At 51.8% G+C, this 24045-nt stretch overlaps 1 protein-coding gene across 2 annotated transcripts in view; it reads left to right on the top strand.

The window, feature by feature from the left end:
• SLCO3A1 (solute carrier organic anion transporter family member 3A1) overlaps positions 1 to 24045 on the top strand; it is a 266744-nt gene that overhangs the window by 179635 nt on the left and 63064 nt on the right. For both annotated transcript variants that reach the window (XM_074354193.1, XM_074354192.1), the window contains exon 3: positions 18569 to 18667. In XM_074354193.1, the coding sequence (XP_074210294.1) occupies positions 18569 to 18667 (99 nt within the window). The remainder of the gene's footprint in view (positions 1 to 18568; positions 18668 to 24045) is intronic.

Here is a 24045-nt window from a genome sequence, read left to right as displayed (position 1 = left end):
AATCAACTCAGCAAACCGCTGCGAACCTTTTTGGGAAAGCTTGATACATTGTAGGCAGTATGCTAGGGATAGGGGAGGGAGGGGAAATTAAAAGGACCCTCTTCCTGGGGTTTTCGTCACCTAGTGGGGTCCACTGCATCTGCCTCGCTGTTTCACAAGGCGCTGTGGGTTCATCTGAGTCTTTCTCTTTTTAAATTCTCCCTATCAGGGAGCTGCCAGGATAATCTTCCCAGAGCATGGCTCTGCTCCCTGGAAACCTTTCTGTCCTCCCACAAATGTTTGCCTGTGAACACAGCTGTGAGCCTGGCATCCTGGGTCCTGCAGGATCCAGCCCAGACCTGCTTTTGCGGCCCAAATCTCATCCCCACTGCCTCCACTTCAGCAGCTTGGGATGGCTTCCCCTCACCTCAGCCCACCATCACCCCAGTGCCCACCCCCAGGTCCCAGGCCCCATGTCCTGCCCACCCTGAGTGGGGAGTGAGGGGAATCATCTGGGATAGTAAGCTGACAGGGGGATGTCTCTGTGTCACTGCCCTGGAGCCACTCCTCTTTGGCTCCTTTTTTCTCTCCTAACACAGATACAATGGACTTCTCCCCCATTGACAGTAGGGAAACCTACAAGCTTGGTGTGGTTAAGGCATTAACCTGGTGTCACATGTCAGCAACTGAGTCATTAAATAAGATTCATTAAGTATCACCTACCTGCAAGTAGACCATGTGCATCTTTGGGGACCAGCTTTCTAGAACCAAGATGAGTGCAGACTAATTTCTTTTGCAGCCACTTGACCACTTAGAACTAATGACACCTGGTTACCTCCTAAGGGCACACAGCCCGGGGACCTCAGGCGGTGGCGGTATGTCTGAGCTCTGGGTTGGAGACTCAGGAAGCTACCTGTGTTCTTCATAACTGATATGCTTCTGAAGGAAAACTTCACAGTCACAGTGATGGAATTAGAAATTAGAGTTTTCTGCTCCGCGAATCGCGTACAAGATTGCAAACCACGTGAGTCCACCCCCAACCCGCACTTTGCTCCCACTTTCAAATATGAATCAGACGGCTTACTCTGTTCTGCTTTCCTCTTCAAAAAGGAACGCAGACTCCAAGCCTCATTAAGATAGCACTTCGAGTCTGTAACTAGATTCATTCACAGCCTGACTGCACTGGGGTGCCGAGCTCCCCCTCTGGCCGCTCAAAGCAGTATCATTTATTCAAGTTTAAGCTACTAGAGAGATTTAAAAAAAAAAAAATAACACTGCTCTTCTCATGCTTGGTGGGGCCACGTGGCTTGGGTCCCTTTGATCCCAGTGGGCACAGAGACTTCACGCCAAAGGAAGCCTGGATGGAACCACACTCCTCGTTAATTAGCAGCTGCAGGCACTTGTACTGTGCTGTCCAAATGGCATGGACAGCCTCGCTCCTTGGGCGGCCAGAACCGGAAAGTAGAAGGATCCCAAATGAAGCTCCTCTTTCGAGCTCCATCCTGGTTCCCACCCCTCGCGCAGGGTTTGTGAACAGTGAGCTGTCACTTGTGGGTCACGTGACCCGGGAGATTCGAGAGCCTCAGTTGCCCCATCTGTTTGGTCACACGTCTGTTTCACAGGCTGGCTCCTGAGATCCACCAGTATTTGGGGATTCCTACTCCATGCCAGGCACTGTGCTAGACTATAGGAAGGTAAAGAGGAAGAAGACAGAAGGTCTTGGCTCTCAGTAAGTCCCTGCCCTAAATTGGTACCTCTCAACAGAGGCTTTCTTACTCCCAAGTGACATTTGGCAATAGCTCAAGACTGGGGGCACCTAGGAAGTAGACACCAGGGGGAATGCCAAACCCTCTGCCATGCACTGGACAGCCCTCCACAGCCAGGAATTACCCTGTCACGTCAGGAGCACCGAGTTTGCATACTGAGGTCTGGTCTGAGTAGACCAACCCAGATGTACAAGCAAAACATGGCAGTGCTCTGTGCTGGGAGCTGTGAGACTGAAGTCAGATAATCGGCACAGCAGGGCCTGGGTTTGGTGGTTCTCTGTAGAAGGATGTCTACTGCTGTCCGTCATGCAGTGCAACACCTCTGCAAGGACTTGGGTTGGCCTCAGACATCCAGGGGAAAAAAGCAGTATTTGCATTTACTGCACAAGGGAAGCATTCCTGCAGTTGATGTAAATCGGGCTCGTGGGACCCAGTTCTCTCATGACTCTCGGTGGTTCCAGCTCTGTCAGATTCCACCCCCATGAGCAGGTCCCCAAGGTCCCAGGGACAGAGGAATCCCAGAGCAGAGCCAGGAGGCGGCTTTCAGCAATGAGTGTTCCTTTGCTTTCACCTTTCTTTCTCATCTAAAGGCTGCCAGCCCTTGACCAAGCTCTTCCAAGCAGAACAATAAATGAGTCACTGAGTGACTCACTGGGGAAAGCCCTCCCCGAGGGTGGTGGCTGAGAACCCACCCAGGTGACATAAATCCATATGCCTGGTTGCGTTCTTGCCTCTCCCCAAAAAGATTAAACATAAGAGATAAAATAGCTAAGTTTTATGACTTATTGCAATAGCTTTTATACTTTTATGATAAGACAAGAAGGCAGAAATGTTCACAGGGGCCAAAATGGGAATTTGGAGAGGTCAGAGCAGAGTGAAGCTTTAGTTCCATTGCATGGGCATCAGACTCATTCCAAACTGGCTTCTGCAAACAAGTTATCCTCCCAAGGGAATGAAAGGGGAAGTAGAGACAACAGCAACCTCTGATTCAGAAAGTCTCAGTCTTACCGTCAGTCAGTGTTCTTAGGAAGTCACTTAGCCTCTGAGTATCCCTTCCTTGGTCCGCACGGTGCGTCTCGACACCTCAGTCCCTTGTTCAGAGGGTCAAGGAGTTTAGGCATGTGAACGGGCTTTGAAACTGCTTTCTGTGGTTACTGTTAAGTGCTGGGGCTGGGGGGGGGGCTGATAATAGCATTGTTGTTTGTCTTTATCTTTTTTTAATATATATGAGTTCTTTATTTTATTTTATATTTTTAAATTTTAAAAAAATGGGGGGGTAGGTAATTAGGTTTATTTATTTATTTTAACGGGGATACTGAGGTTTCAACCCAGGACCTTGTGCATGCTAAGCAGACACTCTGCCACTGAGCTCTACCCTCCCCTCTTTATTTTTTAAAGACAAGTCCTGAAATAGTTATGGACAAAATGAGCGCTGGGGTTTGCTTTAAAGTAACTCAGAGGTTCAAGATGTGCGTGGAATGTACAGGGACTGTGAGCTGATGACGGCTGGGGCCAGGGGCTAGTGATGGGTCATCTGGGCCTTCATCATTCCTAGTCTGGACTTTTTTATATGAGAAATTTTCCATTCTTTAAAAATATTTGGAAAATGATTTTGGAGGTTTATTGTATAATGGTGTAAATCTATTTGACACTTCTGAATTGTAGACGTCAAAGTGGGTAAGATGGTAAATTTTATGTTATGTGAATTTTACCCCCATTTTAAATATAGATGGATGTCTTTTAGAGTTGGTTTTTCACATCAGTATGTTTAGGGCAGAGGGTGCATACAAAGGTGATGGGGACCAGAGGGGAAAAGCAGGCCAGGATGACGAGGGTACAGCCCTGCTCTGGGAGTCTGAGGACCACGGGTGAAAGGAAGGCCTCGCACCTGGTGGGGTCTGGGGGTGGGAGATGAGCTCTGGCAGGGACATTGGCAACGCTGTCCTGAGGCGGCTGTACCGAGCTGGACCTTGAGGAGCGGAAGCTTAGCGATAGGGTGGACGAGAGAGGAATGGAGGAGCCTGGTGCTGCTTCCCTGAGGGCGTGAGGAGGAAGGCCACGGTGAGGCTGCATGTTGTAGGGGGTGTGGAGCCCACAGCCTGCAGGGGAAGCAGTTCCGAGAATGGCATATCCTCCTGTTGGCCATGATGCGGTGCAGATGGAAGGCATTAAGAGGACAGTGTGGGGCCCTCTGTGCACCGGGCTGAGTAATTTGGACTCTGGAACAGATGAAGTTGGATCTGTAATCACTCCCTTTCCAGCCTTTTAAAAAATACATGTCCGAGTCGGAGTCATTTGCAGCTAAGTGTCACCTGTCTCGGAATTGTTTTGCTCTGGCATTAGGGCTTAGGAAATGATTGGTGGCCCGGGGCGCTCTCCCTGAAGAAAGACTCTAACTCGCTAGTGGAGGTGGAAGTGCAGGGCCTTGGGCGGGCGGTGACTTCTCTTCTGGTCCTAATTCTTTAGTTGGGACACCTGGGGACACGCCACTTCATCTGCTGGGCTCTCAGTGTCTCCACCTGTGTCAGGGACCGGGGGACAAGGTGGTTAATGGCTTTCAGAGACAATCAAGAGCTTCTCGAATTGTAGGGACCAGAGTTTTGTCCTTTTTCCCTGGCAGAAAGGAAGGCATGCCTCAAGCTTGTTCAGTTCTGAGGGCCAGATGACAGCCAGTGTTGAGTGGAAGTGACCTCCGCACACCCTGCCCCCGCCCTGCCCACTTGCACCAGAGGTTGGCTGGGGGCCAGGCTGAGGTCTACTGCAGCCTGGCTGCTTCAGGGCAGGGCTTCTCAGCCCCGGCACCGCCGACACTTTAGGCTGCATCATTCTGTGTCGTGAGGGCTGCCCTGTGCATCGTAGGCAGTTCAACAGCATCCCTGGCCTCTACCCACTAGGTGCCAGCAGCACCCCGTCCCCTTGTGACAACCACTGATGTCTCCAGACGTGGCTTCCCCAGGTGGGGCAGAATTGCTCCTGGTTGACAACCACTGCTTTAGAGAAACTGCCTTCTTCTGAACCAACCTACCAGGCGCCAGAACTGAGAAAGTCATTCTCCTTCTAGAAATCAACAAACAAACAAACAAACAAAACGTGCAAGCTGCTGCCTGCCCAGTGCTCCTGGTGGAACCATCCAGAATCAGATTTGATTTTCTTGCTTTGCCTAACTGCCTCCTCCCTCCCCCTCACCTCCGAGCAGAACCAGAAGTGATTTTCCAGGAAAAGGAGGTTCACAGTGTTTGGTCCAATTATTGGATGGTTTCTCCAGTTCTGCTCTCAGCAGGGCCTTGAGGACCACACCCAGTGACCTGCCCCGGTAGACGTGGTGCTTCCTAAGACCTCCTCTCCATCCGTCCCTCTGTCCTTGGCATTTCTGGAAGTGGACCTCCCTCAGCAATGAGGGACATCCTCTCCCCCATCCTCCAGTCTGTGAACTGAACGCCCGCCTGTCAAATTTCCCTAGAGAAACAGTGTCTGCAGAGATGAGTTTTCTAGAAACCCCTCTTTCTGGGACTGAGCTGCCAGGAAATCAAACAGCAGGTGTTGATTCAGCCTCGGAATCTTGAGAGAGAGAATGACAAAGCAGCGGGTGGGGGAGGGTTGGGGCGGGGGTTGGGGAGCATGGCTTTCTGGTTGGCACGGCCACGTCCTGCTCCCCTGCCCCTTTGGGATGAGACTCCACTCCTGTGCTTCTGGAGCAGTTGGTGGGAAAGATCCCCAGTCCTCCATGTGCCTGGGATGGAGGAGAAGCTTAAGAAGTTCCTGGTCCAGATGAAGATCCCCGAATCTTAGAATCTATCTTGTCTGCCTAGCTGCCACCCAGCAGGAAAGTCCTCCCTTCCACCTCGACCCCTTGGCCTCCGTTTGAATACCCACCCAGTGATGAGGAGCTTGCTACCTCCTGAGACAGCCAGCCCACCTGTGTCCAACGTTCCCAGTCATCTGCTTCCTTCCAGCAGCATCCTGGATCTGGTCTTGGAGAGACACATGGTGCTGGAGCTCTGATTCCTCATGCCAGTGCATCAGTCATACTGCCTGCTCCTTTTTGAGCTCATTCTTCTTTTTCCATCCTTGAGTAATTTCATGGCATAACTTCTAGTTCCCTACCTGCCTCAGATGCCCTTGCGGGAGATAACCTAGTATGACACGGCCCTTTCTGGATGTCATATTCTGGACTGGCCACACTGGGGCTGACCGTGTAAGGTTGGGGGGGCCACCCCTTGCACCCCAGACTCTTGTTGATGCCACTGAGGGAATCCTAGAATTTGGGACAAGTGCTTCACTGGTGAGAACTCCAGCTGAGACTTCCTGCCCTGAACAGCTTGCCCACCACACCCTCCCCAGCCCATCCTCAAGTTTCTGGCTTGAAGCTGGCTTCGTTTCATCCTGGGAGTTTGGGTCCATGGATTCAGCCTGTTTCCTTCCTCTTGAGTCTTCAGTCTCCCTCGAGTATTTCAAGTGGGCATAATGTGCCAATGCCCCATCGCATGTGTACAAACGGGGTAGAAGCGAGACTCCCTCCTGCCCGACAGGATCCCCCGCACCTGCTCTGGTGGCTGCAGAGGTTCAGCCAGTTCTGGGTCCCAGCACAGTGCTGTGTCCCCACCTCATATGGTGAACGAGCACTTTTGTCCAGTTTGTGCTGGACTCACGATAAAACGTGTTTATGACCCCCCCCCAACCAATCTCATCAACTTCCTGATGCTATCAGAAAAGCACAACACGGAGGAAGTGAAGTTACTGGGGCACAACTTGTTCCTGGGGCACTCTGCCCACTTCTGATAGCGACAGCTCCCTTCTCGCCAGACATACATACCCAGCGTGGAATAACCCATCCTCGGATTCTCTCAGGCTTCAGAATCACCAGACTGTCATTTCAGCAAGCAGCCGTGCCCTCTTAGTGATGAATCAGGATGCGATTTGCATTTCACTCACACAGCGACTGTTTCCTACAGTTCTTCAAACAAGACCTCTGGTGCAGGGGCACCACTAGAGATTGGAAAAGGGAGAATGCAGCCATCATGTCCCCGTAGCAGTCTGCTTGTCTTGCCCTGATTGGGACCTCAGAATGCCCAGCCCTGCCTCTAGATGGAGGAGAGGTTTCTGTACCCGCAGCCCATGTTCTGGGGCATGTTTCAAGGTTACAGTGCTGTCACTTCTCCTGGACACAGGACGCAGTTTTGATGGTGGGATGTCTTCTTTATCCCAGAATCCCGGCTCCCAGCCCCATCTTGTGCCCCATGAATACCGCTGGGGCTTCTGCTCATTTGCTTTGATAGCCTGCTGAGCGACACCCAGGGACCTCTGCTAGCCCACCCTCCCTGTCCCAGCAGCCTGCCCTGACCTTTGCTGACTAGGTCGGCTCACACAGGCCTTCGGGGACAGCAGGCTTGCTGCGTACCTCTCCTGTCAGCTCAGAGCGGGCTGGCCCACCCCCAGTGTCCACTCGGTGGGACACTCACCAGGTCCCCGCCTGCTCCCAGAGGCCAGTCCACCCAGCACCGTGTGTGGTTGTGGAGGCTGGCAGCTCGGCCCTGCCCCTACCCAAGACAGTACCCGCCCCAAATTTGGATTTTATGTTATAAAGTAGGGAGCCCCTACTTATAATTCCAAAAATGGGGGGACTATGATTCAAAAAGTTTTAGGAAGCTGAATCTAATTAAGTGCAGACTATGCAGGTTGGGGAGTTCAGGGCACCTCATTGAGGGTAGCAAGTTACGATCCCAGAGGGCTCCGCCCCTCCCCCGGTGTCTTGGGGACTGTCGTTTTCTGGATGATGCAGCATCGGGACCTTCACTGATGACTGCAGATCTGCCAAGGCATTGCCTCCACCCCGTGGCCTCCAGCGGGCGAGGAAGCCACCCTCGGAGGAGCAGGTGAGGGGCCGTGCTGCTGGTGCAGGAAGCCTCCTGCTCTCCTGAATCATCCATCCGTCCAGGGCATGAGCGGGTGTCTGGCTCCCTCTGGTGACGAGCAAATGCCTGCCATTCACCTGCCGTTTCACTGCGGGTGGGAAGCACGCTTGCTGAGCAGAGGACAGGTGAACCAAGGGCCCCAGTTTCAGCCAGAGGGTGTGTGTGTGTGTGTGGTCCAGCTCTGTCTCCCTGAGGGGGTGTGTGTGTGTGTGGGGGGTCCAGCTCTGTCTCCCTGAGGCCGCTCTGCTTCCCCAGTAGGCGCCAGTTCCTTTCAAGTTACTGGGACAATTTCCATGGCCCTTCTCCTGCCCTTTTCCCTGCCACACGGGAGGAAGTGTGGGAAAGGGGGGCCCAGAGAACCTAGGCTCCTACCTGGCTGTGTGGCTGTAGGCTGGTAACCTAATGTCTCTGTGCCTCAGTTTCTATTTGTAAACTGGAGGTGGAAAGACCCAGGTCTCAGGGTTATCACAGGGGTTAAACTCCATGCCGGGTCTACAGCGCCGGGCATAGGAGAGGTGCTGAGTGAAGAATTCTCTTGTGTTGAAATGAGCAACGGCGTCGGTACGGCTGGATCGAAGTAGCCGTGCGCTCTCGGTTCCTGAACAGTGAAAACAAAATACAGCATTGTAAATCAACTACACTTCAATAACATATATATATTAAAAAATAAAACTTCAGATAGGTTACAGACCATTGCAAAAAACAAGTTCTCCTGGCGTGAACACCCGAGTACTTTGATGGATGGGGAGTGCTTACCAAGGTCTCTGCGCTGACCTGTGGGGGCCCGCCACGGGGGCTGGGCCTGACCGCCCGCGCTGGGCCCTGCTCTCTCCCGGAGGCCTGGGCCCACCACACTGCTGCTCCGAGCCTTGGTGACCTCCACAAGCAGCGTTCCCCACCAGCAGGGAGCCCCTCCCCAGGCCACTGAGAAAGCCCATTAAGCTTCCAAAGTCCTGTGAAGATACAAGCCATGTCCATTGGTCAGATAACCAGACAGACAAGACGTCTTCACCAGGTCCCTTCTCTTGGAGAAGCAGCTCGCGGAGGCCAGGGCACGCTGTTCCAGGGTCTTCTAAGTCCAGCGGGTACACAGAGTAGCGACCCACTTCTGATGCAGGGATCCCAGCTGCAGCGCCCCTGGGGGATCTCGCATGCCCGGTCAGTCAGAGACCCCATCCACATCCCTGCCCTCATCCCTCTTTGGATCTCCACTGGCCTCCCTGCTCCTTTTTTCTTCCTTGCCCCTGTGTCCTGCCCACCCCATTCCCCCAGTTTATCTTCCTGACACAGAGCTTTAGCAGGACACGCCTGTGCCCAGGGGCTGCTGGTGCTCCCCCACCCTGACCTCGGAGAGCCTCCTCCCACCGTTGGCCTCATATCCTGGCCCCACCCACCTCTGCCTGTGCCCACCCCCCACCTTCCCCTCCGTCCTCGCTTTTCTTAAATCCTCTTTCCCTGTTCTTGTGCCTGCTTCCCCCTACTGTCCGTGAATCACTGGCCAGGTACTTTATATCTCTGTGCCTCAGTTTCCCGACCTGGAAAATGGGGATGTATCTGAGGAAGAGGCTGTGGTGAGGATTAAACAAGGTGGTGTGTGGAAGGTGCCTTCAACAGGCAGGTGGCAGTGCCGTCGTCACCCCCTCACCCCATCATCGTCACGCGTAACCACCCTCATTCAGAACCTGACTCTGTCCTCAGCTGGGAACCCGCTCTTTCCCTTGCCCGATTTTCTGCGATCCTTCTACTGCCTTGACCCTCATGTCCTGTGTGAGACCCATTGGTCTTGTGTGCAACGTTCAGCAGAGGCTCACTGGGCACTGGGAGGGGCTCAGCGGTAATAAATCAGACAAGGGTCCCCCACAGGCAGAGGGAGCTCCCTGCTGGTGGTCACTCCTGCCCCTCCTGGCCAGGGCGGCACACCCAGGCAGGGAGCAGTTTGTTGATTGCACACTGATGTCCGGGCGTCCCGGGACAGCTTTGTTCATATTTGTGGGCTCAACGTGTGCATCTGATGTTCTGTGCCGATTGGGTGACGCTCTGAGTTCCCAGGTACCTTCTCACGAGCCGTCCCCTATGGTCCTCACACCGACCTTGGGAGCTGTACTGTTGGCTAGAGCTGCAGGAGCAGAATAGCATGACGGGGTGGCTGAAATGACAGGCGTTTATTTCTCGCTGCTCCGGAGGCTGGAAGCCCAAGATCAGGGTGTCATCAGGGTTGGTTTCTCCTGAGGCCTCTCTCCTTGGCTTGCAGACGGCCGCCTTCCCCCGTATGAGTGCATTTTATCTGCACATGTGCGCCCCCACCTCCACGTCTCTTCCTCTTCTTATAAGGATGCCATCCCAGTAGATTGGAGCGCATCCTAACAGCCTCATCTCAACTCAGTCACCTCCTTAAACAGCCCCATTCTGAGATACCTGGGGGTTAGGGCATCAGCAAATGGCTGGAGTGGGGGACATAATTCAGCCCATAGGAGGAGGTGAGCAGGGCTGTGCCTGCCCCGTTTTACAGCCAGAGCTGCCAAGGCTGAGGGAGGTTGAGTGGCTTGAGCAGGGCCGTGCACCCAAGCTGAGATTCTGACTCTGGACTCCAGGCCCCTCTGTCTCTCCACTGCCCCCTGCTGGAGGCTGGGGGTGGGGACAATAGGAAACTGCCGCTCTCACCACCCTGTGATCTCAGAGAATCTCTAGAGAGAGCTTCTGGGAAGACCCTACTCATCTTGCAAACAGGATGTGGGCCCTTCAGGAAGGTGCAGCCCGTTGTTTATCGGAGTGGGTTTCCTGTTCGTGTGGCTCGTGGCTTCCTAGCGCTCACCCTGCCCGCAGTGTTTTCTCGCTTCATCAGCCAACCTGGGCTCAGCACTCTTGGGCCCAGGCTTTTCCAAGGGCTCTCATGGAGGTGGAGGGGAGGGCGGCAGTGCTCTCAACTTGCTTTGAAGAGAGTCAGCCAGCGCCAGCCCTGCTCCTTTGTACCTGCCGCGTACAAAGAAAGCAACCAGAAAGTTTGACGGTAGCCCCAGCCATGGCACACACATCAGTCCTGCGGGGGGACTGGCCCCTGCTGATTGCGGATTCCTCCCTGCAGGCCTCGTGTCCAGATGCCCACCAGACGGCCAGCCAGAGGGACATGGGCAGGAGGGTGGGGAGAGAGGCTTCTGTTAGCTGGGTTGAGAAGCAGGATTAGCAACAACTACTGCTTTGACCAATTGCAGAGCCTTCCCCAGGGTTTCAGAGACGCCTCTCCTTGGATGTGTAGGCCGATGTAGGATGGCCTTCATCAGATGCACGATTCTCTCTAATGCTCGGGCTTCCTCCTCTCCCAGGCCCGGGTAGTACTCAGTCCACAGTTCAGCAAACATTGGGTTCCCCATCCAGGCAAAGGGCTGCATCCCCCGCACCTAACCTGTGGAAGATGGCTTTTTTTTTTTTAATGAGGTCTCTGCCTTCCCTGAGCCTGCAATTCCTAGGCATGCCTACTACATGGGACTTTATTTTTGCATCCAGGAAGACTGTAAGCAGAACTATAGAGAAAGTCTCAGGTTAGGTGCTGTGGCAGCAGAGGGAAGGGGAAAGAAGAGAGAAAATCTAGGAAGGCCCCTTGGAGGAGGTGGTATTTGAGACTGGCTTTGAACTGAGGGTAGAGCTTTGATGCACTGCCGGTAGCCTGGAGGAGAGGGAGAAGCTGGATTGAGGACCAGCATGAGTAAGGCCTGGAAACCAGACAGCATGGGGGCCAGGCCAGTGTGCCAAGCTGTGTTCTGTAGTCGGGTGCACAGTTGTGGTGGTATGCAGGGCTGCTTTGAGTGGCTGCCCAAGATGTCACCATGCTCAGTGACTTCCATCTGGCCACACTCAGAGTCCGGCTGCCCCTCCACCTTGCAGGGCTGACATCAGATAGTGCTCACATCCTTCCCTTTTCCCACATGCATTTTGGATCCCAGCTGGTTCCTTGGGTAAGGTCATCACGGGCAGAGTCCAAAGGTTCTCAACTTGGCTGCACATAGATTCATCTGGAGAGCTTGGGAAAAAAAACCCCAGTGCCTGGGCTGCACCCCAGACCAGTGACATCAGATCTCAGGGGGCAGGACGTAGGCGTTAGTAATTTGTTAAGTTTCCCAGGTGGTTTCCAGTGTGCAGCCACTCTGAGACCCAGTGTACAGCCAACCTTGGAGTCAGAGGGTATGGTGCTTCGGGGAGGGGCACAAAGCTCTGGCTTCGGCAGCCGTAGCAATGTTCGTGTTTTGTTTATACACTTTGCAGTGGAGATAATTCTATGACACATTGCGTGCAGTGTCTGGCCCATAACCTCTGTTCAGCGAATGGTCGCCTCCCTCATCCTCCCTCCCCCCACCCCGCCTCCCCTTCGTGGATAAGCAAGGGCAGTTGCATAAGGCTGTCAGGCTGTTGGCAGCTGGCACCGGGCACTGGATAAATAGGTATCGTGTGTTTTGCAGGCTTCCTGCTGTTGATGGATCATGTTTTATTCATGCACGTATGATGCAGAATGTTCCTTCTTAGGGAAGACATTTTCACCTGCAGATTTCGAGACAGAAGAACTTATTTGTAGAAACTGAGGGCAAGGAAGGCAAGGGAGAGATGAGAAAAGTGATGCTCCGTCTGAGGGTCTGGTGGGCTGTTAGAAGGGGAAGATGAGGAAGCTGACAAGCCAGGACGCTCTCCTGGGCCGGTGCTGCCCTCTAGTGGGGAAGAGCCGCAGCTCATTCTGCCCATGTAACGGGACCATCCAGGCTCAAAACTCCTGAGACCAGCTGAAAAAGCAGACGCATGCCTAGGGGAGATCAGCCCTGCAGGCCTCCCAAATTGGACTCTTCATCCCTGAGACACAAAGAAAATTCTCGAAAGCATCGACTACATTCTAGACTCCCGATGCATTGCGTGCATTACCTCTAATTCTCACCATTCTGTAAGGTAGATATTTTTATTCCCAGACTCAGCGTTGGCACAGGAGTCATCCAGAAATTGACAAGTGTAGTCAGGATCTCAGCTTAGGTCTGTGTGATTCCAAAGGCTTCACCGCTGTACCATGATGTCTGCTCTTTCTCTAAGAACCTAGGTGGTCCTGGAAGCCTGAGTTGAAATCCACCTTTACCATGTACCAGCTGTGTGGCCTTGGGGCAGCTGGCTAACCTCTCTGAGCTTCTGTTTTCTCATCTTCAAAAAGAGTTTCAAAACATGTATCTTATCAAGTGGTCATGAGATTTTTGTTTGCCCTCAAGTATCTCAAAAGGGAAAAAATACTTGAAAGCATTTGTCTCAGTTCTGTAGGATGGGAGGAAGTCGTCCCCCTTTCTGAAGGCGTTAGTTTTTAAATTGACGTATAATTGATTTACAATATTGTGTTAGTTTCAGGTGTACAGCATAGCGATTTGTGGGTTTTTTCCAGATTATATTCTATTACAGGTTATTACAAGATATTGGGCATAATCCCTCTGCTACACAGGAAATCCTTACTGCTTATCTATTTTATGCCCACTAATAATGCAATACCTGAATGCATTCCCTTTAAAGTCAGACAAAAACAAAGGACTAATTCAATTACTTTCCTTCGAGAAGAGGCCAAAACACTCACCCCCATGTACAGACCAGTGAGATACCACTGGTGAGAATGTTGTTGCCTTTTCTCGAAGTTGTGTCACGCAGATCTCAGGATCCCTCCAGAGGAAACCACAGACTCCCCCAGAAGTGGTCTTCCATCTTGTCAAGCACAGAACCCTCAGCCACCCTTCCTCTGCCCGCTCAGGGCTGTCTCCATCACTGCTCAGAAGTCAGGGCTGTCACATGAGATCCCGGTGTCCTAGGATGTCTGCCCTCCCCATGGCCAGGAAGGGATTCAGAGCTGGGCCTTGGGTGCCAGGCCCTGTGATTCCCAAGTGTACTAGCATCTTCTTCACCACTGCCCTGAGGGCAGCTGAGACATGCCTAGCCCCTGAAATTCCCTTTTATCAGCACCTTAAATTCCACTGCAGTAGAGAATTCTATTTTTAAAAATACATTCTTTAGAAAATGTTATTTGTTTCCAGGCTGTATTGGGTATGTTTTTTTAAATAACTTTAAAAAGTTAACCTAACAGATAAGGACAGACAGGAAGGGAAAATCTAAATGATTCTGAACGTTTCTGTCTGGGTAGTTAGAGATAGTGCTTTGTGCCACCTTCCTTGTAGTAATAGTAGCTAAACTGTATTAAATATTCACTATACGGCAGGCACTGTGGAGAGCCTTTGATACGCGCTAATCACTTCCACCTTGAAACAGCCTTGGGAGGTAGATCCGATTATCATCCCCACTCTCATGTGAGAGCACAGAGGCCCAGAGAGGGTAAATAACTTTCCTGAGGTCACACAGCTAGCGAGTGCAAACACTGGTCAGCTCCAGGTCTGTGGCCTTGGCTCCTGTGGTGTGGAGCCTCTCCGTCCTGGCTTTATTCTCAGATCATTCTTCAGTGAGCATGTATTTCTTTTAAGGTGAGGAAAGGAGGTTTTGTTTTTAAATGAACCTATCTGGTCCCACCAGTGCAAAACCACATAGGAAGAAATACCCTAATGCCCAAAGGAAACATGGGAGAATGAGGGTATTTCTTTATCTGATTCACTATGGTCCACATTCTTTAAAATAAGCATCTCTTACCTAAGTGATTAAAAAAGTAAAACTTGTCAAGCAGAAAAGAAAACCCTGCTACGAGGAGTACCGAAGAGAAGAATAAAGTAACAGCTAATGTTTCTGAGAACATCTTGTGTTCCAGGAACTTACCTAAAATCTTTTTCGGGCACTCAAGCATCTGGTCCTCAAAGTCCCCTGAGAAGGTAGGGGTTGTCGTCAGCCCATTTTACAGACGTGGGAACTGAGGCACAGGGAGCCTTGGTGTCATGTTTGCAGGCACACAGAGAGCAGCGGAGCCGGGTGCTGCCCTTCCTGTAGCGTCCTGACCCACCCTCTGGACAGGTGTCATCCCTGTCCTTTTCCACGCACTGACCTCAGAGATACTGATGGGTTTGTCTGATTCTGGAGTGAGTAGAGGCAGTGGGCAAGGCCCCTGGGTTTCTGGGTGGCCTTTTTGGATTTGCTTTCATCCATATACAGATGCTGTATGTGTGTCCCCAGCTCCTTGGGGACAACCTTCGCCCCTCTGTCCCGGCCCTGGTGGACTGTTGGCACAGAAGCCAGGCCCCAGGTCACACTCTAGCAAAGAGAAGAATGAAAACTCGGAGAGAAATGCCGGCGTTTTCTCCTGCACACAACACTGCGTGTGCTACTGTAGCCAGCGCTGTGACGGGGTCTCCTCCTGCTTGTTTATCGGGGAGCAGGGAGGAGCCAGCCTCTGTGTGGGTCTGGCTGCAGAAGACTCAGGGCTCCTGAGAGGAGGAAAAGTGGGCACCACAGCGTATTTCCCCTCCCCGGGCTCTTCCAGCACCCAGCCACGCCACAGAGCATCAGCAGAAGCCAGCACGTATGAAGTGCTTCCCTTGTCCCAGCGTCACGCTGCGCCCTTACATCTGCTTGCTGCCCATTTTTCAACTGGTTTGTCTTTTTCTCACCGATTTATAGTAGTTTTTATGTAGTCTGGATAGGAGCCCTCTGATTCTCGTCTGTGTGTTTTTAAGGATGTATGTTACACGTATATTTTCCCGCATTGCCGCTTTCTCAATGGGCTCTTTTGATGAATGGCTTTCTTAATTTTAGCGTAGACCACTTCGGTCAAGGTTTTCTTTTCATGGTTAGTGTTTTCTTCACTTGGCTCAAAAAATCGCTCCCTCCCGCCAAGATCGTGACAATACGTGTGTCTGTTATCTTCCAGAAGCTTTATTGTTTTGCTTTTCACACTGGTCTCCAATCCGCCAGGAATTGATTTTCCCATGTGTTATGCAGCTGACTTTTTCCGCCTATAATTTTAAGTCGTCCCAGCACCACTTACAGAAAAGATCATCCTTTGCCCCTCTGCTTCGTATGCACACTGTGTCATAAGTCAGGTGTCCACGCACGTATGGATCCATGTCTGGGCTTTCTCTTCTGCTTCACTTGTGTATTTGTTGTTTCTTGTGCCAAAAACACACTGTCTTCATCATTACAGCTTAAAAAAAAAGTCCTGATCACCAATAGGGCAAGTCCTGACAATTTTTCTTCTTCAGAGGTACCCGGGCCAGTCTTGGCCCCCAGCATTTCCATGAACAATTGAGAATCAGTGTGTCACATTCTACAAACACACAAAAAATATGTTCTCTAGTATTTTTATTAATTATCATGTATCAGGAGTAGTAATAAAGTTGATTAATTCTTCTGGGGCCAGGACATTCCAAATACAAAGATGTCTCCTTGGATTTTCCAAGTTCTTCTGGCTCTGTGCTTCCGGCCCGACCCCTCTCTGTAATTATGTTGGTCCCCTTGGCACATTGCATCTAGAAGGAGGCATGTCCCCAGTGCTGGGGGAGACACACGCAGAAGAACTCCATCCCGGGAAAAAGCAGGTAGGGGCTGAGTCCCGGCTCTTCCCCCTCATCGCTGGCTGAACATGGGCAGGAGAGTTGCCCGCCTCCCCATTTGTGTCACTGCTGTAACCATCGCTCTTCTTCACACATCCTTTCAACAGATGGTGAGCGGACTGTCACACTGGGCCAAGCTAGAAACTGAAAGAAGGCATCATCTCTGCCTTATGGGGCTTCGAGTCTCTCCAGTGTCTCTGGGACCAAGCCCCAGTCAATGACAGGTCTGAAAAATGACCCACTAAACATGTTCCGTGGTTTAAGAGTTAACAAGCAGCTTCCTGCAGCATCCTCACCTCAGAGATTCATGTGAATATTTGCAGGTGTAAAATCTGAGATTGTCTTCCAGTTTGCTTGCTGTTGTATTAGTTTCCTATCACTGCTGTCATACGTTACCACAGAGTTAGTGGCTTAAGACAATACAAATTGTTCATCTTACCTCGTGGAGGTCAGAGTCCGTAAGGGGTCTCCCTGAGCTAACATCAAGGTGTCGGTGGGGCTGCCTTCCTTCTGGCGGGGAGAATGCATTTTCCTGCCCTCACTGTTGGGCTCAAGGCCCCGTCCTCCACTGTCAAAGCCAGCAGCCACCAGTCAAGTCTTTCCTGTGATGCCACTGCTCTGGTTCTTCGGGTTGAGAGGGAGTCGCCAAACCTTTCTGAGGTTCTGTGCCTTCTGCTGTGAAATGGGCTCAGTAGACGTCCCGGTCGGGGACCTTGAAAGGATTCCAGGAGATTGTGCCTGTGAAATGCTGGGCTCTGGACAGTAGGACACGAGGGACCCCTAACGTGTCTCTGATCTCCGTGCCTTGGGCTCGCCTCCTCCCCTCCTGTGTACACAAACTTGGCGGACAGCAGGGGGCAGCACTGGGCCGCTGAAGAACCTCCCTCTTTCCCGGCCCTGAAGGCACTCGCCGTTCCACGCAGGGATTCAGGGTTTTAGTGCCGGACCGTCTGTTTCTCGTCTGTTCAGGTGGAACATTTGAGGTGATTTTCCTAAACAAGGACAAAATCGCAGCCTGGTAGGATGACTCAAAAAGAGAGTAAGGAAGCAAATTCAGAAATACCTCCTGTGAGATCTTGGTCTGCGGCGGATGCTCTCAGGGGAGCAGCATCCCCTGAAGACCCAGGGCTGCGCTCTCTGGTGCTGCTTGGTGTTGGAGTTTTATCCTGAGATAGCTCTGCAGTGGGAAAGGATGCATGAAGGCCCCCTCCTGCACTCCCACAACCAGATCGACCCTTGGAAAACATTCGCGAACCCATCGCTGCTAGAATTTTACTTGGCATCTCTCTAAGGAGGAGCTGCTTAGAAGATGCCCCCAGAGATTTCACTGGAGTTGGGGGAGGGAAATGCCCTTCACACAAAAAGACGCTTCCTGCAGCTCTCTTTGGTTTTTGGAATGAGGTCCTACCAGGTTTCTTTGGGGGAGAATTCTGTTAAAATGGAAAGCCACAATCGAGCATTTTGGAAACCCATGCGCCATCCTAGGGGAACTGGAGTGGGAGGTGCTCTGGGCTGGATGGAGCGGTCACCTTGGCACGTGGCTTCTCTGCAGTGGCCTCTGCCCCTCCCGGCTGCTGGCTGGCTGGCTGGCTGGGCTTCTGTGGGCAGCTGAGTTGAGGGAGACCCTTCCGTTTGTGCCACAAGGGAGTGTGGGCTCAGTGCTTTTCCCAGAATGCTCCAAAAGGTTTGTGCATGATTCCAGGTATTAACATCCTTAAACATGTGCCTCCTACCATCTTCTCAAGTTCTATGGAAGAGCTTGAATCCTAAACAGCTGTTACGACAGTGGGCAGCAATTCCAGAATACTGGGGGCAGGGGACTGCAAAACTGAAGTTTTAAAGATGGCTAATGAAGTGTTCTCAAAGCATACCATTATGTCAGCTTTGTTGTTTGCTAAATTTAATGCCCGTAAACATTTCATTACATTTGAGGATAATTTGTGGCTTCAACTTTTCTCACTTCACAAGAATTCCTGCGTTTGCACAACGGGTGCTGAGAAATCTTAGCCAACCGCAAATTAAATGAATTACACGAGGCCCAATAAATGTGAAAACAAAATTATGAAGATCCTTTCGAAAGTGTTTATGAACTATTTCACAGTAGACACGGATGTGTTTTAATAGGTTTGATGTGATGTGGGGTGGAGTCTTCTAAAAGTAAGCACACTTGGGGCCCACAAATATTTCAAAGCAGCCAATCAGAAACTATAGGATTCCTGCACAATACTGCTTCAGTGATTCCCCCCAAATTAGAAGCGCTAGCCTCCCCCTCTAGGATTTCTAGACTGATTGCTCTGATGTCATCTGTGTGATCGGACCTCTCATCTGATCAATGTAAAATAGCTTCCTTGAGCTTTGACTCTTTTGCTCCTTGAAGGGCTTCTCCTTTTAATCTAATCTTTGTTTCATCTGCTTTCAGGAATCCTGTTCACTATGCTGGTGTTTGGACCAGCCTGCGGATTTATCCTGGGCTCTTTCTGTACCAAAATCTACGTGGATGCCGTCTTCATTGACACAAGTAAGGAATGTATCTCAGTTTCTAACCGCCATCCACCGACCTTTCTTCCATCATAAAGGAGCCCCAGCTTCTGGGCTCTTAAACCTTCCTACTAAACCCAGCCTGAGTGCATCCCCCTCCGTGACTGGTGGCACAAGCATGCGTGTCAGCGCAGAGGGCCTGTACTCGGGCATGTGCTCTGCCCATGTCCACCTAGAGGCTGAGTAACGCCCTGCGGTTGATTTTACTCCTCAAGTCTGGATTTTCCTCCTCTGTAAACTAAGGATTCCAAAACTTATATCCACCTTGCAGGGCTGTCGGAGGATGAATGAGAGGACAGATGTGGAAATGCCTGGCACATACACGTACTCATTGCACCTCGGTTCATTAACCCGTACGGGGACCCTCCTTCCTAAAGTAAAGGTTGGAGCATGTGTTCTGGAAGTGCAGGTGTACACAAGGGGTCGCATTATTTCTGCTCACATGTCCATGGCCCCAGCAAGTTGCCCGGTGTATTGGTCTTCTACTGTGTGACAGATTACCCCAAACACAATGACTTAAAACATTATTATCCCACAGTTTATTTCTGTAGGTCTGTAGCAATCTGGAGCAGCTTAGCCGGGTGGTTCTGGCTCAGGGTCTCTCACGAGGCTGCAGTCAAGGTGTTGAGCTGGTCTCAGATCATCGGAAGGTCAAATGGAGGGGCAAACACTTCCAAGTTTACTCCATGGCTGTGGGCAGGCCTTGGAAGAGTAACTCTCAGGCTGGCTACAGGCTAACCTTGGCATGGCCTCCCTGGAGCGAGCAACCCCAGAAAGGCTGAGAGCACCTGAGACAAAGCTATGGTCTTTTTATAACCTAGTCTCAGAAGCGATAGCTCGTTGCTTCTGCTGCGTTCTGTGTGTTAGAAGCAAGCCACTTGTTTCTGTGTGAATTCCACAGTGGGGATCATTGGAGGCCATTCTTAGGCACTGCCCACCGTATGTGGTCACAACTCAACGGCAGGCCTGACAGAGGACACCATATTCCTGTGCAGGTCAGCAGCTGGAGAAGCCGCATTTCCCTTCTCTCTGAATGCAGTGCGGGAAGGTATCCCAGCTGTTCCTCCTCATCCCGATCTGTTCTCAGGATCAGTAAGGACTCTCGGTCCCCAGGTTCTCAATTCATCATCTCTCGACAGTGGTATATTTACTTATTCACCCCAAAGAAACAATGTGGTTTTAAATCCAATGGAGTCACTTTGTGATTCACTCCATTAATCCTACTGATATATTTACTTGTGGCTAATGGTGTTACAAATTTCCGAATGGGAGAGAAAAAAAAAACCCATAACCAAATGCAGCCTTATTTACTTATTCTCTTAAAGTGCCAGGTCTGCTCAGGAGGTGATTGAATGCTGCTGTTCTGTAGTCATTGGCTGGCCCTTCGAACCCCATTCCTAGCAAGCAGGATGAGGGGTGGCCCCATCAGAGGAACGCCGCATGGTGGACATCAGCTGTCATCTTGTTTCTACGAACAAGAAGCCAGCTTCCACTGCTGCACCCAAGGCAGCACAAGACAGGGACAGCGAAGGGGGCACACTCCCAGGGCAGCAGGGAAGGCTGCCTGGGAGCAGAAGGCAGGTGGTCAGGCAGCATATCCCAGCCTCAGCGTATCAGCAGGGTCCCCTTGGATCAAGGCTGGTGGAATTGCAGGATCCCTGAGCCGAAAAGAGCCTCAGACGTCATTCTCTTCCAACTCTTGTGTTTTGCAGAGGAGGAAACTGAGACTTAGAGCGGGAGAAGGATGTATCCAGTCCATGGGGTCTACCTCTGTAACACCCAGGTCTCCCGCGCGTGTGTGTGGATGTTTCTACTTCCATATCCCCCTCACCAGGATTCCTAGTAATAAAGTAGCATCTTTTCTCATTGTCCGGAATGACCAAGAGGTAGACAGGTGGCTGGCGGGGGCTTAGCCAGTTCCCTCGCTCAGCACGCTGTTCCCTTGCTCCGGTGTGAGGACCCGGTGTGAGGGGGAGTCACCCGTGGTTCCAGGCTCACCGGCAGGTTGAAGCCTCCCCTAAGCAAGACAGATGGGCGTGTTCCCATTCCGCTGGGCACCCTGCCGCTGGCAGCCTGCCCCTCTAATGAGCTAATGGTGGACTTGCAATCGGATGAGTCTCTAAGGAACAAAGGATGCCTTGTGAGTCTCCCTCTTCGTTGGCATCCTTTCTGAAGGCCCCGGGAGAGCTGGTGTCGCTCTTTGCCAGCAGAGGGCAGAAGAACATGATAGATTCTATTCTGTTCTCTTTGGGAGCCAGTCACAGGATTCCAGTCTCCAGCAGGTTTTATGTTTTCTGATCTTGTGACTGAAACTTGTCATTCTGTCTCTGGATTTGGGCTGTATTTCAAGGGGCAGGTTCTCAGTTCTTTGGGGGTGACCTCCCCCATCTTTTCCTCACCCACTAAGCCGGAGCCCCGTTTTAGGGCTGTCCAGCCTATGGGAGCGTACCTGTAAGCATGAACATACAGGGGCCACACACAGCCTTATGTTTCTGAAATCGCAGCTGAGAGCTGGGCGGGAGACTGGGAGAAGCAGCACCCTGGGAGCTGTGCGAGGTGGGCGAGGCAGGCCTTTGCAAGACCCTGATGATGGGGCAGATGGGGGACAGAGGGTGCCTTCCGCCACGCAGCCTGGCCACAGCTGGGGAAGCAGGCTTGAAAGAGAGAGCCCCGGGGTTGCCAGAGAGTAGGTTCTTGCCTTGTACATGAAAAAATTCAAGAGTGAGGCACAGTGAAGTGAAAACAAGTTTATTTAGAGAGATACATACTCCTTAGGCAGAATGTGGGCCATTTCTAAAGGAGATGAGGAGAGAGGCTGAGAGGTGGGCAGGTGTTTAGTTTAAAGTAAAAGCAGATACACACTCCAGAGACAGTGCAGGCTGTCTCCAAAGTCAAGAGAGAGAGTGACCACGAGGGGTGGGGTTGTTGGTTTTTATGGCTGGGTAACTTCATATGCTAACGAGTGGGAGGGTTATTCCAACTACTTTGGGGAAGGGACAGGGATTCCCAGGAATTGGGCCCTGGCCCACTTTGTGACCTTTTATAGTCAGCCTCGGAACTGTCACGACGCCTGTGGTGTGCCGTGAGGCTCAGGGTCTACTGGAAGTCAGACCTTCCGCCATCTTGGCTCTAGCCAGTTTGTCCTGTCCTCAATTGCCGTGTCATTCCTTCAGTGGCCGTGCCCTGCCCCCTTCCCTCCCTCCTGTGTGCAGGTGCAGCTGGGGGTGCAGGGGCGGTTGTGGACCAGAATGGACCAGCAGTGGGGCAGAGAAGACCCTGTGGGCGGCTCCCGGGGAGGGCTCTCTGCTGCCTGAGCTTGGACACTGGGACTCCGCTGCTTCTGCCTTTCATCTGTGCTGATCCCTGTGTCCCTCCTTCTGTCCCTCTTCTTAAGGAGGAGAGATGCCTCCTCCCACAGCCCGGGGAAGGGATGACAGTACCAGCTGAATTTCCATTTTAGAATCTTTGTGAAACAGAGACCAGTCGAGAACAGGATGTAGGAAGAAGGTTTTGGCAGCAGGCCCTCCGCATTGGACTGATCAACCTTCACGGTGTAGGTTTTAGCAGAGTGATGACAGTGGTAGCCGTGAATTGACTGCTTTTTAAAGCTGCCCATAAATTGCCCCATTGGGACCTCAGAACATTCCCATTGGAGGGTGGGTCCTACTATTACCACCATTAAGGGGCAAGGTACGTGTTCTCCCTCAGTGATCGTGGGTTCTGAGTTCGAACGTTGGAACCAGACCTCCACTTGGATCCCAACTACGCCTCTTACGAGCTGTGTGATCCTGGGTCATTAACTCACGATCTCTCCTCTTGGGTCTGTGCGTGGATGACGTGAGTTAATCCTGCAGGGCGCTCAGCACAGAGCCTGGCATGGAGTAAGCGCTCCATAAAATTAGGTGCAATGAGGGGTGGGGAGGCTCACTCACTTCCTCAGCTTCTAAGAGTCAAACCCCAGGCCCGTCTTACCCCAAACTGGGCAGCCTGCCTCCCTGAAACCGCTCTGGAGGCTAGCCAGAAGGCCTCCCCCTTCCATGGACAGAGGCCTCCCTGAGATGACCTGACTGGCCTGGCACGGGCATGCAGACCCGTCCTGAGGTGCGCCGGCCGGCCCTGCTACAGCTGCACAGTGCTCGTCCATCTGTCTGCGTCACAGAGAAGGTCAGCAAGCGGAGGGCCTCTGGCTCGGCCACTCCAGAGCTGGCTGCCGCCACCAGATTCCTTCATGTTGGACAAATTAGCCCATCGGCTGGGATTCTGAACGTTCCACACTGCCCTCCGCTCCTGGCCCCTCCTGGTCTCCAGTTTCTAATTCGGTCTGGTACTTAATGATCCTCTTGGAATTCCTGAGTCCCATAGCAGAAGTTTTACAAAATAGGTTAGACAAATGGGTAAATGGAATGAGGGAAAAAAAAAAACAAGAAAACTGCTCAGAGACCACAGTATCACTTACCCACCGGTCCAGCCCAGGACTAGGAAGTAAACATTCCCAGTTTGCTTAGATGTGTCCTTCTCACTGTCTTGGGCATCCCCATGGGCGGGTGGGTTGGTTTGTTTTCAGTGGGTTTAACCCCATTGCCAGGGATTTTTGTTTGTTCGTTTGAACCAACAATGGTAGGCCCTTAGAAATGAGGGGGATCTCAGTGAAGCCTGTATGTTTATGTGACCTTCAACGGAGGAAACAAACAGCTGCCAAAAAGCTTGCTCAACTTGCCCAGCAAAACCACAGAGCACTCCAGATGTCAGGTTCCAAGAGTGGAAGAGTCGGGACAGTGAATTTTGTACAACAGAATTCCTCCCAAGCCTACGGACACCTATGCAAAGGCAGGCCCACCCTGTGCCAGCCTCCTGGTGGCCCAGGGTACAGCTCTCCCTGCCCGACTCTGCTCCCTTCCCAGCCTGGAATGACCAAGGGGTGGAATGGACAAGTGGCTGGAGGGAGCTTAGCCAGGCCACTCAGAGTCCCCTGAGCACATCATGCCTCTGCTCAGCTGTTTCCACAGCCTCCACCCCATTCTTTTCAACGTCTTTCTCTGTCCCTGGTTCTAGTTTCATCGGCAATTTGATGCTTTCTAAGTAAATGAGACAGATTGGTGCTCTTCAGTTGAGTTGTGGGCATCTTACTGACAGCAGCCTTCGCCAAAAGGCTGAAACTGCAGTCATCTTTTAAGACCAAGACACTAACTAGAACCAGAGAGAAAAAAAGTAGAGAGGTTTTCATGCGTTGCCCCACCCTGGACCTCAAATAACACCTTTACTATTCTCAGCCTTCCCCGGGACCACTTTTCTTAAAGGATATGAATTTTTATCCTGAAGCTTTTTGTACAAGTCAGGGTAGGCTGAGTTATACTGCAG

This window comes from Camelus bactrianus, chromosome 27 (assembly GCF_048773025.1).
Source record: "Camelus bactrianus isolate YW-2024 breed Bactrian camel chromosome 27, ASM4877302v1, whole genome shotgun sequence".
Classification (NCBI taxonomy): domain Eukaryota; kingdom Metazoa; phylum Chordata; class Mammalia; order Artiodactyla; family Camelidae; genus Camelus; species Camelus bactrianus.
Note: the sequence above shows the minus strand (reverse complement) of the source record. Positions and strands in the feature narration are given on the sequence as shown.